Source organism: Anarhichas minor, unplaced genomic scaffold (genome assembly GCF_050575085.1).
Source record: "Anarhichas minor isolate MPS153535 unplaced genomic scaffold, ASM5057508v1 ptg000011l, whole genome shotgun sequence".
Lineage (NCBI taxonomy): Eukaryota > Metazoa > Chordata > Actinopteri > Perciformes > Anarhichadidae > Anarhichas > Anarhichas minor.
This window is the reverse complement of record NW_027466457.1, coordinates 2,169,728-2,186,282: the sequence shown is the minus strand read 5'-3', so window position 1 is coordinate 2,186,282 and position 16,555 is coordinate 2,169,728. Positions and strand designations below refer to the sequence as shown.

The following is a 16,555-nucleotide window of genomic DNA, read 5'->3' as shown; positions in this document are numbered from 1 at the left end:
GTCAGCCTCTCTCCTCATCAGTCTAACTCCCTTCACCTGTTCACTCACCTGCCTCTGATCACTAATCAAGCCACTATAGACTCCTGCCTCTCAAACACACATTGCCAGATTGTTCTCTGCTATTCTATGCCAGACTTTCCAGCGCTTTATCCCGAACTGATTTCCTGTTAACCGTTCCTGCCCCTGATCTGCCCGTCTCGCCTGACTCCCGGTAAAGTCACCAGCCTTTTGTTCCTGACTTGGAATCATTCTGCCTGCTGTTTCTGCTGCTCTGCCAGAGACTTTTGATGTATCACTCTGTACCTGTTAAGTTTACAATAAAAGCCAACGGTTCCTGGAATCCTGTGTGCTGCAATTGGGTCCGTACACAATCCGTTACATCATTATTAAAACCCACAATTTAACTTAAACTATAAATGCACTTGGTCTCCATTATTGCAATTCATCCAGATATTAAAACCAGAAAAGAGAATCTAGAGGTCTTCCAGTTTGACAATATGGATACACCATGTTTGTCATGTGGTAGACATGCCGTCAACGTCCAATAAAAGAAACCACCATCTGCTCCCAAAGGTTTTCTCTACTCCTCTGAGCAATGTGAATTACCTTGGTTTTTATTATGATGTAATGTGTTTAGACCTGGTATTCTCTATCAACAACATTTTTTTTTAAAAGAAAGAAAATACAACCTTACATGGGGTTTCTTATATGATGTAAACATGTTTGTTTCTTTGCTTTTATTGCTTCAGATGAACTATTAACAAGTTTCACTATGGCAACAGCTAAAACAGGAAGTGGAAACTTATAGCTGTGGTGTAGGAAGTGTGAATATTTCTGATACTCTGTTCTCATTTAGACTTGGGTGGGTGTGAAGTCAGTCATCAGAAAAGACAATCATGTCTGAATCTGTTTGAAATCATGGCCAACAGTCAGTGTGAAATTAGTGATTATTTTCTGTCAAAAATCTCCAATTAAACTGCAGTCTCTGTGAAATGGATCTCTTCCATTGCCACTTGTGAAACAACTTGGCCTTTTGCTCTCATCAGTGGTTAAAGGCTAAAGCACATAGCATCACCCTCGTGTGTCATTTCTGGTTTCAAAAAGCCAAGATGGCGACTTCCAAAAAATGTGCATCATTAAACGCAGATGGTGAACATATGGCAAACACATGCTTAAGATCAACATGTTAGCTTTAGCTACAGCCTTACATAGGTAGCATGCTGTAGACTCTTAGTCTTGTTTATTTCAACTTTTTGTGTTTCACAGCTGAAGCTTGTAAATGGTTCATACATATGTAGGCCTATTTTAAACTAACTGCCATCTTTGTTCATAGGATTTTTAGTTTTTTTTACCCCAAACAGCCCCATTTGTCCTATCCTCATATAGGCTAAATGAGCTGGGAATGCTGTGATTTAAGTGGCATAAGTTGCTGAGTGTAATAACTGTGTTCACCTTAAAGGCCAGGTCGCTGTTTATATAAGGGCTGTCCCCATGACGACCACATTACTGGCCATGCTGAGCCAAAATAAATTATTGATGGATGGATGTTAAGGAAGTCAGGAAATTACAGACGAGCACACACATTCTTATCACAGTTGTTTATTCGAGATATTGCAAGATATGTTGTCGTTGGGGAGATGAGACCTTAGACGACTCCAGCCCTCGCCTGAAGTGAATTGTTAATACAGAGTTTTAAAGTGAAGGGACGTTTCTCACGATGGAAGTGGAAAATGAAGGACATTGAGATATTGCAGATAACATCAAGCATGGGGGCTCCTCAGATAAAAGTGTAACTGGAACAGATTCCCAAAACCATCATTTTTGTCATTCCTAGTGTACAGTGGTTTTAAAAAAAGTAGCTCATAACTGGTGCTTGCTTTTGCTTCTTAACAATGTTTTCCCTGATGAATTTATGTATATTAGCCAAGCAGTGCAGTGAGATCAATGGAGGTAAAAACAGATGTTAGACAGAGAAATGTGTGCAACATTTTCTTTCAATTTTTTGGTTCTATAAAAACTTGGAGGATGAGGTGTGTCTCTGTGAAATGGATGTGACCTCTTTCAATTGGTGGCGCAGGATCACACTGACACATACAGCAAAAAAAGAAAGACAGAGAGCGCAAGGGAGCAGAGACAAGGAAATCGGATGAATTGAAAATGGAGTGAGAACTGAACAAAAGACCAGATGGGCTCTCAGAAACTGTTGCTGTCAGGGACATGAAAAGAGGAAGAGGGGGAGAGAGCTGGACATTGGGAGGGAGGGAGGGAGGGAGAGGAGGATAAGCAGCCAGAGAGAGGGAGAGATCACCTTCTTCTTAACCATTAATATATGTAGAGACAGGAAGAGGGGGAGAGAATGAGCAAGCGAGGCTGAGGCAGGGCGGGAGGGGAGGTGGGGCAAGTGTGGAAGAGGCAGAAGAGTGTGTGCTCACATGAACCACTCGTGCCCTTCTGCGTGTGTCGAGTGTCGTTCGGTCAAAGAATAGAAAAGTTAAGGCAAAGTCTGAGTCAGCTCCAGACACTCACAGCAACTCCCTCCACAGTGACAGGTTTCTTCTCTCTCTCTCTCTCTCTCTCTCTCTCTCTCTCTCTCTCTCTCTCTCTCTCTCTCTCTCTCTCTCTCTCTCTCTCTCTCTCTCTCTCTCTTTCACCCACCACCACCACCACCACCACCACCCTTCACTTCTGGCAGAGGGAAGACAGGACCACAGGAGAACTGTTACACACCTTTACTACCAGCTACTCACCCAGCCATCGACAGACGCTTTGCCCAGGATGTGGACGCTTGTCTTGGGGGTCACCTTTGGATTATTGGCCTCCTCCTGGTCGGAACAACTTCAAGGTGAGGGGACTGTGCCTTCGCCCAGGGGATGGCTCTTTGTTTTGGGATATATTTATTTATATATATTTTCTTTTGACCTTATTTTGTCTAAATTGTGCCTGGCTGACTGGCTGGCAACAGTCCTTTGTCTTCAGATTGTTAGGACCAGACTGTGTTTTTTCCCTTCTTGAGCCTTGTTGAGAATGATGAGTGAACGTTCATGTAAAGAGAAGACAGTGAAAGAAAGAGGCTCTGCTCTGCTGCTGCTGCTGCTGCTTATAGAACGGTTGAGTGGATGCCGGCAAGAGAGCGTGCGCTACACCAGCGCAGACATGCTTACGTCTGGCAGTCTGAGACTCCTGACAGACACAAAGGAGACAGGCGCTCTTGCTCACTCTCTGACTCACACACATTCACAGGCTGGGAAGCGAACCTTATTCATCAGGGTTTTGGATGATCAGTGTACCTTTCACAAGCAGTCTTTTTCAAGTAGAAGCAGAAATGCCTTTTTCCTTCTCTGATGTGCTGATACAGCTGGAGTCTGTGCTGCCACGCTTAATGCTTTATTCTCTGACACAAAGGGTGTTCAGTAATCGCTCGAGCTTTTCCCCTCTAAGTCTCCCTCGTTTCTCTTTGTCTCTCACTCATGTGCTCTCTGTGTAAGGTTTTGATTGGATTTGTTGCTCGGAGCAATATATCTCTGGAGGCGAAATTGGTAGTGAATCTAACAGGTCTGGGTTCGTCTGGCTTGTTCCCTGAGGAAGTGGTGGTGGAGTTGTTCACAAAGAGTCCCTGTGGCACTGCGCCAAAGAACAATCAGCATCAAGCTATAAATTTGACCAGCATTTAAAGGCTAATAAGAGACTGCCTAAACAGCTAGTATGTGTACTGTATGTGGGAAGAGGAAAGGGGATGGGGCCACTTCCAGCCCCCCTCCTTCCAGAGGAGTTGTGAGCTTTTGTGTGTGTACTTGTGTATGTATCTCTATGTTTGAGTGCTGAGAGTAATTGGTGTCTGGCTAGAGGGGTCCTGCGGCAGTTAGATCCCATCCTGGTGCAGACGTTGTCTTTGAACCGTAAACCTGTAGCTTTTGCTTGAACCACATCATTAAGAGCAGGACTCATGTAGGCCTACTTATGGCCGGCCAGATACCCAAGATGAGATTTGTGGAGAGTTATTTACGATACTGCCTATATGCTCACCAGTAGCATCTATGAGCATTAAGATTCGATGAAAATTGTGTGGACATTTTTTTTATTTGACTCTGACACTGTTTTTCCCAATAAATTAATTTCATCCCTTAAAATTCATAACTGTATGACCTCTGCAAGGAGTGTAATAACAACACAATTTAGGATGGTTCAAATGTATTACTGACTCCAATAAGACAGTTGATCAAGAGACTATTATCTCACTGGGAAAAAAAGGCCAAAACAATTTGGCTTGTAATAAAAAAAGAAATTTGCCGATGGAACAAGTACAAATTATCTTTGCAAGATTTCTTGAAGTAAGATACAATATTTAAGCCTTTCAAGATAAAACGAGTTCTTTAAATTACCAAAACTCATTCAGAGCTAAATTTCACTAATACTATGAAGTGCTGATCAGTAACACCCACAATAAGTATTTCTTCACTTAACAAGATATTCGATATGCATTGCCTAAAAAGTAATCCATACATCTCACTGAAATGTTACTTTGAGATATGATATCCCATTACACAAATATATGTGTATATGGGATATATATATATATATATATATGCTGCGATGAACATGATAATTGTCAATTTCTTGGCTCAAACACCAAGAGATACAATAGTGATGATCTGATGATCAGAATGACAACATATGTAAAGCTTTCAACACAACCAAAACTCTCTGTAACTTTATCTGATGAGTGAGCTTAGTGCTCTCGTATCGTTTGAGTTGATAGTAGTTCTAAGTCGTGCTTTCTCTATGCACTCGATTAGTCTCCCTCTCTTCCTTTCTCACACAAACACACACACACACAAACTCGTTGGCATGCATTAAGGCCAACCTGACCGCTGGACTTCCTGCAAATGCGTCCGTATTTGCCTCCTTGGAGTAACAACCCTTCCTGCATGTACCCGTGTCATGTTTCAAGGTGAGGGGTGGTCAGGGGGCCTGTGGACTGGGACTGGGCCCTGACAAAGAGGGCTTGTGCCTGTACAGGTCTGAGCACCATCTCCTGCCACCTGAGACTCTCAGGCACGTGTTTTCCTTCTCTACAAATGTACCCTCCTCTGCAAATAAACCACCCTGAAGCAGAATGGCCCTGCACCAATATCTTATATAACTCCTCTCCTCTTTTCATTGTAAGTTCTTTACCCAGTGCCTTTGACACTGATTGAACTGGTCTTAAATGTTGCGGGGGTTCTCATATTCCAGGTTTCTTCCATCTCTTTGCGTGCTGTTAAACCTTCTAATTACTTTTTAAAACCTTTTAGTGAGTTTCATGCTCATATCCATACTTCCCCTGTAAGCTCTCCTCATATAGCCCACACTAAAGTCTTTGTGTCCATGGGAAAACTGCTCAAAAAGAGCAGGGATTTGAAAACTCACTGTATCATCAGGCAGGGTAGCAGATTATACTGATTTGATTTTAAGTAGAAAAAGCATGTTGACACATAATAATGTGAACAAAAGCAGACAATGAAATACTTCTGCAATGTCAGGAATGTTTTGAAATGTGTCATTTCCTATAAATGCTTCTTTATCTTCAATGTTGGAGGTCTAACTTCTTATCACAGATCATCTATTTGGATTCATTGAAACCTTCTTTTTAATTTAGGGGAGACCTATGCTGCGAAGAAGCAAAAGAAAATAAGTGAACCTGCCTTCTCTATTTCATAGGAAGCTGCTTTCAAAAGTGTATATAACAGATGGAGGTGGAGGGAGACAGAAGGTGAGAAAGGATATGGCACCTTTGAAAGAAAATCATATAGCGAGAGTCCTTCTTGTCACCTTCAGGTAACGTTGGTCATTTATTGGGACGTGTCCGTGTGTGTCCGCGTGTCTGCACGTCCACAAACATTTTTGCAACATGTCTCATGTTTCACCTGTCCCGTTGACCCGTTGGACTTTTGTTGTGACCAGTGGAGGGAAAAACATACCTGCTGACACAGCAACTTCATTCAAGTGTGATAATGCAGGACACTGGAGCATTGTGGGGGTGATGGTCCCTCTCTGAACTAGCTGATGAACTATGGCTAAAAGGATGTTACAGTAGTAGTGCGACGTAGGCTTTACAGTACACTGTTTGTTCTAGCACGGGATTCGTGTACAGTGTTATGAGAAACTTCGGTGAGAACATTTTCAGTAAGGTGTATCTGAGAAAGACAAGAAAAATGCAGATAAGGGGATAGCCGCTGTTTGCTATCTATTAATCTTGACATCAAGAAACTGAGCATACGGGCTCTCTTGCTGTGCTACATGCTGTGTCAGGGCTCTACAAAGGAAATGATCAGTCACCGTTCAAGTGTGTGTCTGTGCGCGCATTTGTGTTCTGCCTTTTGTGTTTGAGCATCTGCATGCAGGGGGTAATTTGTACTTTATTGCTGGCATGGAAAAGACAAACAGAGGGAAAGTGAAGCGAGAGAGGAGAGTCAGGCTTGTCTATTACTTCTCGAGCAGCTGGAGGTTTTGGCAAGACGGTGTGTTAAAGCTCTCTTTCTCTCAGGTTCTGTACACTCAGATTTGCAGTATCCTTGGTTTCAACTCTATTAGGTGACAATGGAGCCTTTAGAAGAGTCGGTGCCTTGGCATAGCTGGCTTCTCATAAAGACACCCATGACTGTTCCCTCTGCATACTAATGTTTGTGCCTGAGATTCATGTCAGCACCCCTTTTCAGCTCACTGATGGTAAGCTGTGCTCCCTTTGATCCCCCTGGGCAGGTTTGCAAGGCCAGGACTGTTGTCTTGTTTTTCGTCCCTTTTCTTGCAGGGACACTGTGCCATGTGGCAGCATGTGTTGAGGTACTTGTTGTGTGTGTAAGTGTGTGTGCGTGCGTGCGTGCGTGTGTGTGTGTGTGTGTTGGAGAATGAAGTAAGGGAAAGAGAGAAGCAACTGAAAGAGCCACAAATGGCAAAGAGCTTAACTTCCTGCTGTTGCTAGTGCTCTGTTTACTCATAACAGCCAGTGGAAAAGGGGAGGGGTACACTTTTTTCTATCACATCTTGTCTTTTAGAAGTCAGCTTTAACCACACGCCCACAATATAACATCATAATTTCGTAAAAAAGCTTTACTTTAAAGTTCTTGCATTTACAATGCACGAGTCAAATTGAGAATGCAGCCTGGAAAAGCTGTACAGTTGGTGGTTGAACAGTGCCCCTCCCTCTTTGCTGAGGCTATAGCTGAACAATTTATCACTGTGGAGCATGTGATAACAATGTGATCACTTGCTGTTCAAAGTCAAGCAATCTAATACAGCAACAACAACAGCAACGCAAACCCCTGAAATGATTTAATTCCTCTCTGAAGCAGTCTCAATAAAGCTTCACAAATGTAGTATACATAGCAGTGCAATCACATTATGTTGTACAGGCATTTTAATTGGTCGAGAAGTTATGATATTGTGAGGGAGCAGGTTTTACAAGTTTTAAGAATTCTAAGATTCTTTAACTGTGAAAAGAGAAGAAACATTACTATATTTTGATTCAGTGACCCCAGCATGATTTATTCTTCTAATTTGGGACCATTATTTTCAGTTTCCCGCTGAAACTGTGAGCGACAAAATCCAGATTAGAAAACATATGGCTCTATATTTTTTGGTATAGATCTTGTGGAGTAATAACAAATTTCTTACACATTGTTGCTAAAAAAATCTATACCTGCTGGCTGTGTATTTGCGCTCCAAGTGACTTGTGAATCTTTAATACATCCAGTCGGTGGAAGTTGTTTACTGTAATTAGTTGGCTTTGTAGTTGCTTTATTTGTTCAAATACTTTGAAGCAGGTGTGGATGCAGATTGACCTGTTTGCCAGGCGTCACTGCATGAATCTCATGAGAAACATTGCAATCCATATATGTGTGGTATTTTCTTGTGCAAGTCTGGTGTTGTTGCTGTGTGACTTAGCGTTAGATATCTTTCACATCCTGTGCACCTGTCACCATGGTAGCACATATAAACAAGCACCAAACAGATAGATATGTGCAGATATTGGTTTCTTTTCTGCATGAACTGCACAGATTCCAATAAATCTTCACATGACATCTGGTGTTTGTGGTAAAGGATCCTACTTTTGCTTTTGCTCATGCAAATTAGTCTCGCGTTTTAACGATACAGGATACGATACCCACTAAATTTATTTTTATTTTGAGAGTATTGACAATCTTGCGGCTTTTCAGTTCTTTAAACGCTATCTGATAAGCCTCAATATTAGTTTCCGGACATCTTATGCTATTGTACATAATGCTTTTTTAAAATAGCTTTCAGTAGACTTCAACAGAAATTCTCACGTACTAAACTGTTTTTTTCTGGGAGGGGGAGCCATGTAAACATCGCAAGGCAAAGTCACGGGTACATATTCAGTGTCAGGTGTGTGTGTGTCCCATCTCGTGAGAGTCTTCCCAGGTGGTGTCTCTCTCTTTCATGTTCAATGCAAATGATCACCTGCTCACATCAGAAAAATCCCCAGGTGTTGTGAAACTCTGAAATGTATTTCTTTGTAATGGACATATGGATATTTGAAAGTGATCTACATGTTTACACATATTATACCCATGCTGCCTAGTTTGCGTTTTTGTTTTCATTTCACTGAGGGAAAGTCATTTCCCTGAGGTTTCTCCTTTAGTCAAGCAAACTCAAGCAAATAGGCTCAGCATCCCACGAGAGACAAACATTGCACCACTGTCAGTGCAACGTATAATAGCATTTTGTTTGGGCTAAACCTTTTGAGAAAGAAGTCAGTCAGTGTGGTGGAGAGCGTAGTCAAGTTTTGTCTTGTTATAGCATGATATATTATTTATTTACAAGACATCTAGCATAGTGTATGTTTGTGTGCGTACCTTTGTCTAACCTTCCTTGTCTTTAAGCGCTATGTGTACTCCGCTTTGCACACTTTGTTTTGAACAAAAATGACTTAGCAGGACCTGGTGGCTAAACACCGTAGATGAATATGCTGCCTGTCTCAAGACTCTTCTGTGCAAGTCATCTGAACAAGTCAGTCGTCTCATGACTCGACACTTCAACAGTGATGCAAAAGTCAGATATCTCACTATCTGGTTGTTTGAAATATGTTTTTAGCTATGGAAATTTGAAAACAAACAAAATGAAATGACATGTTTTACGTGTATTAAAAGGAACAATATCTCATCTCGTCTCGAAGTATTGTATTCCCTTCGAGGCCATAGGTCCTCTAAAATCAAAATTTCAGTCTGTGGTTCCTTGTTACTGGCTAGAAATTATTTGAACATAACATTTCAAGTGTTACATTAAAAAAGAACATGATAGACTGCGACACTGAACCTATATTTTTTCCTGCTCTTTCCCTACAGTGAATTCCCGCAGCTGCAGTTATGTCAGAGTATTTCTGGCTGAGGGAGCGAGCCGTCACTCCCTGAACTTTGACACGGCTCAAAAGGTGTGTGAGCAGCTGCAGAGCGACTTGGCGAGTGCAGAACAAGTCCAGGAGGCCTATGATAAAAACATGGAAACGTGCAGGTGAAACCACAAGCCTTTGTTTAATAATTACCGTTATTGATTGCTGTGAGGAAGACTTTATTTACTGAAGTTTTTTTTTTTAATCATTGTAATGCTTGCTGAATAGAAAGTACAGTATTTATGTTGTAAGACATGAAAGGAATACAGAATATTGACATTTATGGACCCCATTTTCTCAAGATCTTGCCCTCTCACATCCTTTAACATTTCAACTTTTGGATCGCCTTCAGTTCAATCACAGGGAATACTTTGCTCATTATCAGACATCTGTCACAGTTCAGCTCCACACCCTCCTCACTCTACCTGTCAGCCTCTCTCCTCATCAGTCTAACTCCCTTCACCTGTTCACTCACCTGCCTCTGATCACTAATCAAGCCACTATAGACTCCTGCCTCTCAAACACACATTGCCAGATTGTTCTCTGCTATTCTATGCCAGACTTTCCAGCGCTTTATCCCGAACTGATTTCCTGTTAACCGTTCCTGCCCCTGATCTGCCCGTCTCGCCTGACTCCCGGTAAAGTCACCAGCCTTTTGTTCCTGACTTGGAATCATTCTGCCTGCTGTTTCTGCTGCTCTGCCAGAGACCTTTGATGTATCACTCTGTACCTGTTAAGTTTACAATAAAAGCCAACGGTTCCTGGAATCCTGTGTGCTGCAATTGGGTCCGTACACAATCCGTTACATCATTATTAAAACCCACAATTTAACTTAAACTATAAATGCACTTGGTCTCCATTATTGCAATTCATCCAGATATTAAAACCAGAAAAGAGAATCTAGAGGTCTTCCAGTTTGACAATATGGATACACCATGTTTGTCATGTGGTAGACATGCCGTCAACGTCCAATAAAAGAAACCACCATCTGCTCCCAAAGGTTTTCTCTACTCCTCTGAGCAATGTGAATTACCTTGGTTTTTATTATGATGTAATGTGTTTAGACCTGGTATTCTCTATCAACAAATGTCTCATAATCTGTCACAAATTGTGTGAAATATGTTTTCTAATAACAATACTGTTGTGTCCATTCAGAAACGGCTGGATCAGCAATAAGAGCATTGCCATACTCAGACACACGCACCATGAAAACTGTGCAAATAACATGACAGGCTTCATTATTTATTCACGTGAAAAGCCTGAAGAACGCTTTGATGCCTTGTGCTATGATGATGAAGGTGACTATGTCCACAGGAAATAGTTACACTTTATCAGTGCAGTCCACAATTGAACTGATGTACAGTCTGCATGGCGTAGACTTGCTGTTATTTGCCTTCGATATGTTTGGTAAAGTCTACTTCCTGTTCCCCATGTACCAGCTGGGCCCGAGATGGACTGCACGAAAGCATTTTCAGAAAAGGAAATCTTACCCTCAGATGCACCAGGTTAGTACAATACACCCATTCACACTCAACTTACTGTAATACTTATAGTGCCCATTTGTCACCATTTATCAAAAGTTTAAGCACTGATACACGGTAAAGTGAAAGCAAAAATGATAGATTGAAGGCAGTGTAACTTGTTTATCATTAGACCAACTGAAATAATGTACAGGATGTCAACATCTAAAAACATGAAAATGATATCATATTTGGCATCTGCCTTGGAACTGACCGGAAACAAAATTTAGAAATTCAAACTTCTATTGCAGAAAGCACAAACCCTCCGCACTTGAACAACTTCAAGCAAAGAAAACCAAAAAAAAAAACCCCATCTTAAACAACATCTCGGTCTAGTTACCAAGTTATCTCGTCTTCTTAGTCAACACCATCATCCTCTCAGCTTCAAGCAGTGTTACTTGAGGTGGGATTTACAGTCAACCTAAATCGGCTCTGGCTAAACGAAAAGACAGCTGTGTGACGTTACTTATTATGAACCATAGACCATACATTAGCTGTGGTTGCATTTTACATGGCCTCATTGCAGGTTTTGAAGTGGTGTATTGTCCTACAGAGAAATATCGGAATTACAGATAGTGATTTGTGAATGCATCATAAAAATATTGGTCCTGATATGTTAAATACATAGCATATGACAGCATGTGACAACATTTATGGTGATACAGTGCACTGAAATATAGACTGTCAACAATGTAACAGTGGCCTTGGAAGACTCCAACCGAGCCCTGTCAGTTTACATGACTTTTAAGAAGCATGACAAAATCAAAACTATAATTTTTTATGTTTAAAAAAATTGATCATGGGGTAAAGCGCAGCAAGCAAGACGACACTAAGTGTGGGCTGTAGATTTAAATAGGACCTGCAGCATGCAATGTCTTTAATGGCTCTCTCTGATTGGTCTGATGAGAATTTGTTCAATTATTTGGCTTCACCTATAATACATGCTATAACACTGTAGGATTATCTGAGTATAAGACAGTGATAAACTCAACTCAGCATGCACTTTCGCATGCATGTGGTTTGCATTGTAATAAATTATTATAAAATTACTGTGGCATTATAACATACTGTGGCCCCAACATCAGCAGAGGGCCAGGAAGAGACCACTCCAAAAACCCGACCCGAGGATGCTTCTGGTAGTGAGGGTGGTGAGCCGACGGTAGCCGCTGGGGAAGATGCTCTTGGGGATGTGATCAAAATTACCCCATCAGCCACCGCTACTCTCATCAGTGTGGGGTTCACTTTCACCCCAAGCGAGCTTGACCAGCCCACTGGATCTGGGATGGGTACAACCCTCTCTGAGGAGGAGGAAACAGCCTCTCCAATGAACCCTGTTGGAGAACCAGAGAAAACACAACCTCCTATTGTCAATGAGCAACAGCCTGATGGAAAGGATGCCATAGCAAAGCGTAAGAAAAAACACAAGCAAAACCAACACATAACTGCTACAAATCTAAGCACAAGTTGAGTTGGGTTCAACAAAGTATTGGGTGAATACACCACCTGAAAATGTAATGCGTTCTTGTATAATAGCCATGCACAAAAAGCTCCTGGTGCTTGTAATGTTCAGTTTTAGTGGAGACTCTATCTGAGAGAATTAGTGCTGCTTTAACTCTCTAGTAATACTTGGTTTGCATTATACTGTTTCCGACCTCTGCAAATTCAAAATTGTTATCTTAGAAAATGCAGATTCTTGAGTTTAATTCTATTTATAATGCACGGAAACATTTCTAAAGAACAGCACTCCCTGGTATCAGATGTAACAGGTTTTGGGTGGACTGGAGTAACTTTAGGAACACATGACGCCCCCTTGTGTTAGGTTGAGCTGTGGAGTGGATTCATGACAAGGCCTCAGTGATTCTGCTTCTATATGTCCCCAGGATGAATTACAAACGGGGACAGCGTATTTAACAAACGCATTCAAATGCTTAAAAGTATTTAATAATGGCATTCATTTATATATAAATACATATATGTATCAAATTAGTTGGATTTTCAGACAAATATCAGGAATAGAAATAACAGTTTTATCCAGATCATATAAAGGAAAAACAACTTAATATGTAGCTCGCATGGTGCCACAAAACCTGCAGCCTCACAAAGGGATGAATATGCATTTTCAATTGAAGGCAATATAAAGTAAAAGACATTCTCTGTCATACAGCCACAAATACATTTCAATATTCCATCTAGGTTTGTGTGTTTAGGTTCTTCTGAGTTCAATTTGTCAGTCAATGAGCTATATGTGAGATGATTTTAACGTTTACCTTTTGTTTTGTTGACATGCAGCTCCACAACGACCTAATGACAAAGTACGGGTCCTGGGTCGTGATGACACTGAGCACCCGGGGAGCAGCGATTCATCGAGTGAGCAGCCACATTACTTTACATACATTTCTATCACCCTGAAGTCCATAGTGATGCACTGAAATAAGATCATGTTGGGAAAAGTGCACTCATATTTGAATCCAATCTTTATTTCTTACTGACCGCTTTAATATTGTTGACTCATGGCTTGTTATTTCTCCTTCCAGACTGGCTGGTTATCATTGGAGTGATTGTAGCCGTTGCTGCTATTCTTCTTGTGTGCGCAATTGTTGCCATGAGAAAGAGGTATGATTTTGATTGCTATGTATTCTTTTTTTTTTGCTCTTGCACTAATAGAGCTGTCATGTAACGTGTTTTGGACAGACACATTGCACCCCTGTTTGCCTTTCTGTGCACAGTAGTCAATAGTCACTTTTCAAATTATCACATTATTTGCTGCAGACTGGGGGATGGCAAAAAATAGAGAAAAATCAATAATATATAATAAATAAGTGTGTCTCAATGTACTCTTGCAGCTGGTGCGGCAAACGGCAGACCCTGATGATCACATCGAAAGACGGTGGCGAGGGAAACGGGGCTGCAGCATCAGCATCCAGCTCCCACGCCCAGGAGAGAGAGCAGGAAATGGTGACCCTCATGAACAAGGACAAGATCCAGGAGAACGGCAACACAGAGGAGTTCACCGTCATCACACTAGAGGAGTCGCCAGATAAAGAACAGCTGGCGTGAGAGAATAGATAGGCAGGGTTAGAGTGAGGAGATTGTTAGATTGGACGGGTTGGGGCTCCAAACACGGGTTGGGGGGGGGACCGCGACTGCTCTAGTGGCCAGCATTGGATGGACACTGAGCAAGGGTATATGTGTGTGTTATTTAGAAAGATTGTCTAACTGAGGTACAATATTGTACTGGGTCTGCAGGGTCTTTCAAACCAACATGTGCATCATTTTGTTTGTCTGGTATGCCAGGTTAGCTAGGACTGAATGGCAGTCAAAGAGCATCATGCATGGTGGGGAATCATGCATTGATGCAGCAGGGTGTGTGAATGTGTATCGTGTCACTTCTGTGTGTTTGTGAGTTGTATGCTTTGTTAATGATGGCGCTGGATAGACATGGGTTTTAAAGGGAGGGGTGATGAGGGTCTAATTTGTTTTATATAGTTGGTGGATCCCAAATTGTAGGGCCTTTCATTGTAAATGAGAAATGATGAGTCAATGATGACAACCGTTATATTTGAGATACTGCGGATTGAAAAAAAAAATCATAATTTCGAGCAAAACAACCTTTGATGTTTTACATGTTTCATCTTTTTTTTTTTTTTTTTTTTTTTTTATGCTTATTGTTGTAACTTTGTGTATATTTCAGAATTGCCTGTGGACTGGAGTTTTTTTCCATTTTCAAGACAATTGGGGATGTCACTACCTTAACGTATTCAGCTTTGATTCCCTTTTTCTTGGTCTCTGTATATAACGTATGTGTTTTGGAAATGCCTTAGCAATAGCTGCCAGTGCTTTTTGTTGTTTGCTAGAAAGGGGCTTTGTATCCCCTTTAAATAAAGACGTTTTTTAGGGTTATTTAATTAGAAGACGGTATCTCCGAAGTACACATTTGTGACTGAATTTTGCAATAGTCAGAGTGGAGTGGATATTGTATGAATCAACTTGATGTATAGCATCTAAAACTGTGCAATTGATGCACCACTGAAGTCAGTTATTATGGTATACATTTATATTGGGTTGGGAATAACGATGAATTCCCGAATGTTATAGGTAGCATAATAAAAAAAAATATGTATGCATACTATATACACAGTGTGTACATTGATTAAGGTAAAAGAAAGAATAGGATAAATTCATCATAATTTGAGTGCAAAATGTATTCTCATTTGCGTCAAGTGAGTGACAGCGGCCTAGCTTTAGATGATAAACTACATGGCACCTATGATAATGGGGAGCATAGCACATAACACATAATGTTAAGGTTTCTTCATACGAATGGGGCTGTGACAATGTTGTCCACGTGCTCCCGGGGGGGAGGGGTGTGATGAATGATGCTTGTGTGCTTGCCCAAGCCCCAATGTGCCCGTCTTTTTACATTTCACACATGTAAACAAAATGCTGCCGTTTTTTACTGATCGTCTCATTGGTGAAATATATCATACATTGTGTCATATCAATATTGTTCCCTGTGTGCCAGCTCATTCTTTTTGGTTCAGTATGAAAATGCAGAATTACATACAGAGATTTCTGACTTCTTCCGTTTTCCCCCCTGCTTTTGCTCTCATGATTCCTTTTGAGGAGAAGTAGCAAATGTACTAGAGTAGGCAGGTTTTACGACAAATTAACAAAAGATGTTGCTGAAAAGATTTGTAATGTCATGGACGAAAATAAATGTGCATAGAAAGAGATGTGCAGGAATGTGGTGTGTTTTCACTCACTAATTATTCTGTATGTGTGAAAACAAAAGGGAGCAAGTGAACGACATGACAGTGGGATGCGAGTATTTACATTTCCCCACATAAGAAGTATGGTTTCCATGGCACCAGGGTCGTGTTGTGAGAATATGTTAATTCAGGAAACAAAGATTTAGATGAAGACGACCATTTTGAAAGATAAAGATGCCTTTTTATTTCATCCAAGTGTTAAACAGAGTCAAACAAGTCACATGTCATAATATACTTTGACTTATTCATGGCATACTATATCATAGGCCTGGGTATCGGTACTCAATGCCTTTAAAGTATCGTCCGAATAATCCAGTACCAAGTAGTATCAAAACGTCTCTCGTCAAACGACACCTGCTATCCATCCATTTTGTTCCTAGATCTAAAAAAAATGACTACTGTAACAATCATCCATGGAAAGATGATAAAAACTGAAATGTGGTAAACAATATGATGAAACGTGAAGAAGACGACCAGGTCCAAAGAAACCAGAGGAAGCCAAACCAACTGCCACGGAGCAAAAGATGAAGGAATGCGATCCAACAAACTATCATCCAACAAGATGCAGAGATGCAGAGATGCAGAGATGCCCACAGAGGAACAGCTGCCACTTCGTACAGCTTTACCTCCCATCTGCCGATCAGAACCGTCCAGGGAAACAATATAATTTCCAGATGTAGCTGAGTTTGACGTTTCTAGGCAAAATACATTGAAGTCAGGTAATAAAATAATCTTAGATAAAAATATCTTAGAACTAATACATTTAATTTAAATTAAAACTAATATAAAGACGCTTCACAATGCTCCCTGGTGCATCTAAAACTCTCAACTGCTGAAACGTGCAAAGTTCTTTTTAGCTAAATTTAATGCAAAAACGTCAA

The 16,555-nt window shown here is 40.9% G+C and overlaps 1 protein-coding gene across 2 annotated transcripts; it reads left to right on the top strand.

Moving 5' to 3' along the window:
- The first annotated feature begins 2,408 nt into the window (after positions 1 to 2,408).
- On the top strand, positions 2,409 to 15,638 carry LOC142947337 (CD44 antigen-like). 2 transcript variants are annotated; one of them, XM_076088855.1, is made up of 8 exons: positions 2,409 to 2,842; positions 9,342 to 9,507; positions 10,541 to 10,683; positions 10,825 to 10,890; positions 11,994 to 12,314; positions 13,195 to 13,272; positions 13,440 to 13,518; positions 13,749 to 15,638. In XM_076088855.1, the coding sequence occupies exons 1-8, from the start codon at positions 2,776 to 2,778 to the stop codon at positions 13,960 to 13,962; spliced, it is 1,134 nt and encodes a 377-aa protein (XP_075944970.1). In that variant the 5' UTR covers positions 2,409 to 2,775; the 3' UTR covers positions 13,963 to 15,638. The 2 variants fall into 2 exon arrangements, with proteins under 2 accessions (XP_075944970.1, XP_075944968.1); XM_076088853.1 differs by having other exon boundaries at positions 2,412 to 2,842; positions 11,991 to 12,314.
- Positions 15,639 to 16,555: the final 917 nt, after the last annotated feature.

Coding starts and splice junctions, on each gene's coding strand:
- LOC142947337 (XM_076088853.1), top strand. CDS start 2,776: ATGTGGACGCTTGTCTTGGGGGTCACCTTTGGATTATTGGCCTCCTCC. Junction 12,315..13,194: donor AAAGGATGCCATAGCAAAGC/GTAAGAAAAAAC, acceptor GTTGACATGCAG/CTCCACAACGACCTAATGAC. Junction 13,273..13,439: donor GGGGAGCAGCGATTCATCGA/GTGAGCAGCCAC, acceptor TTCTCCTTCCAG/ACTGGCTGGTTATCATTGGA.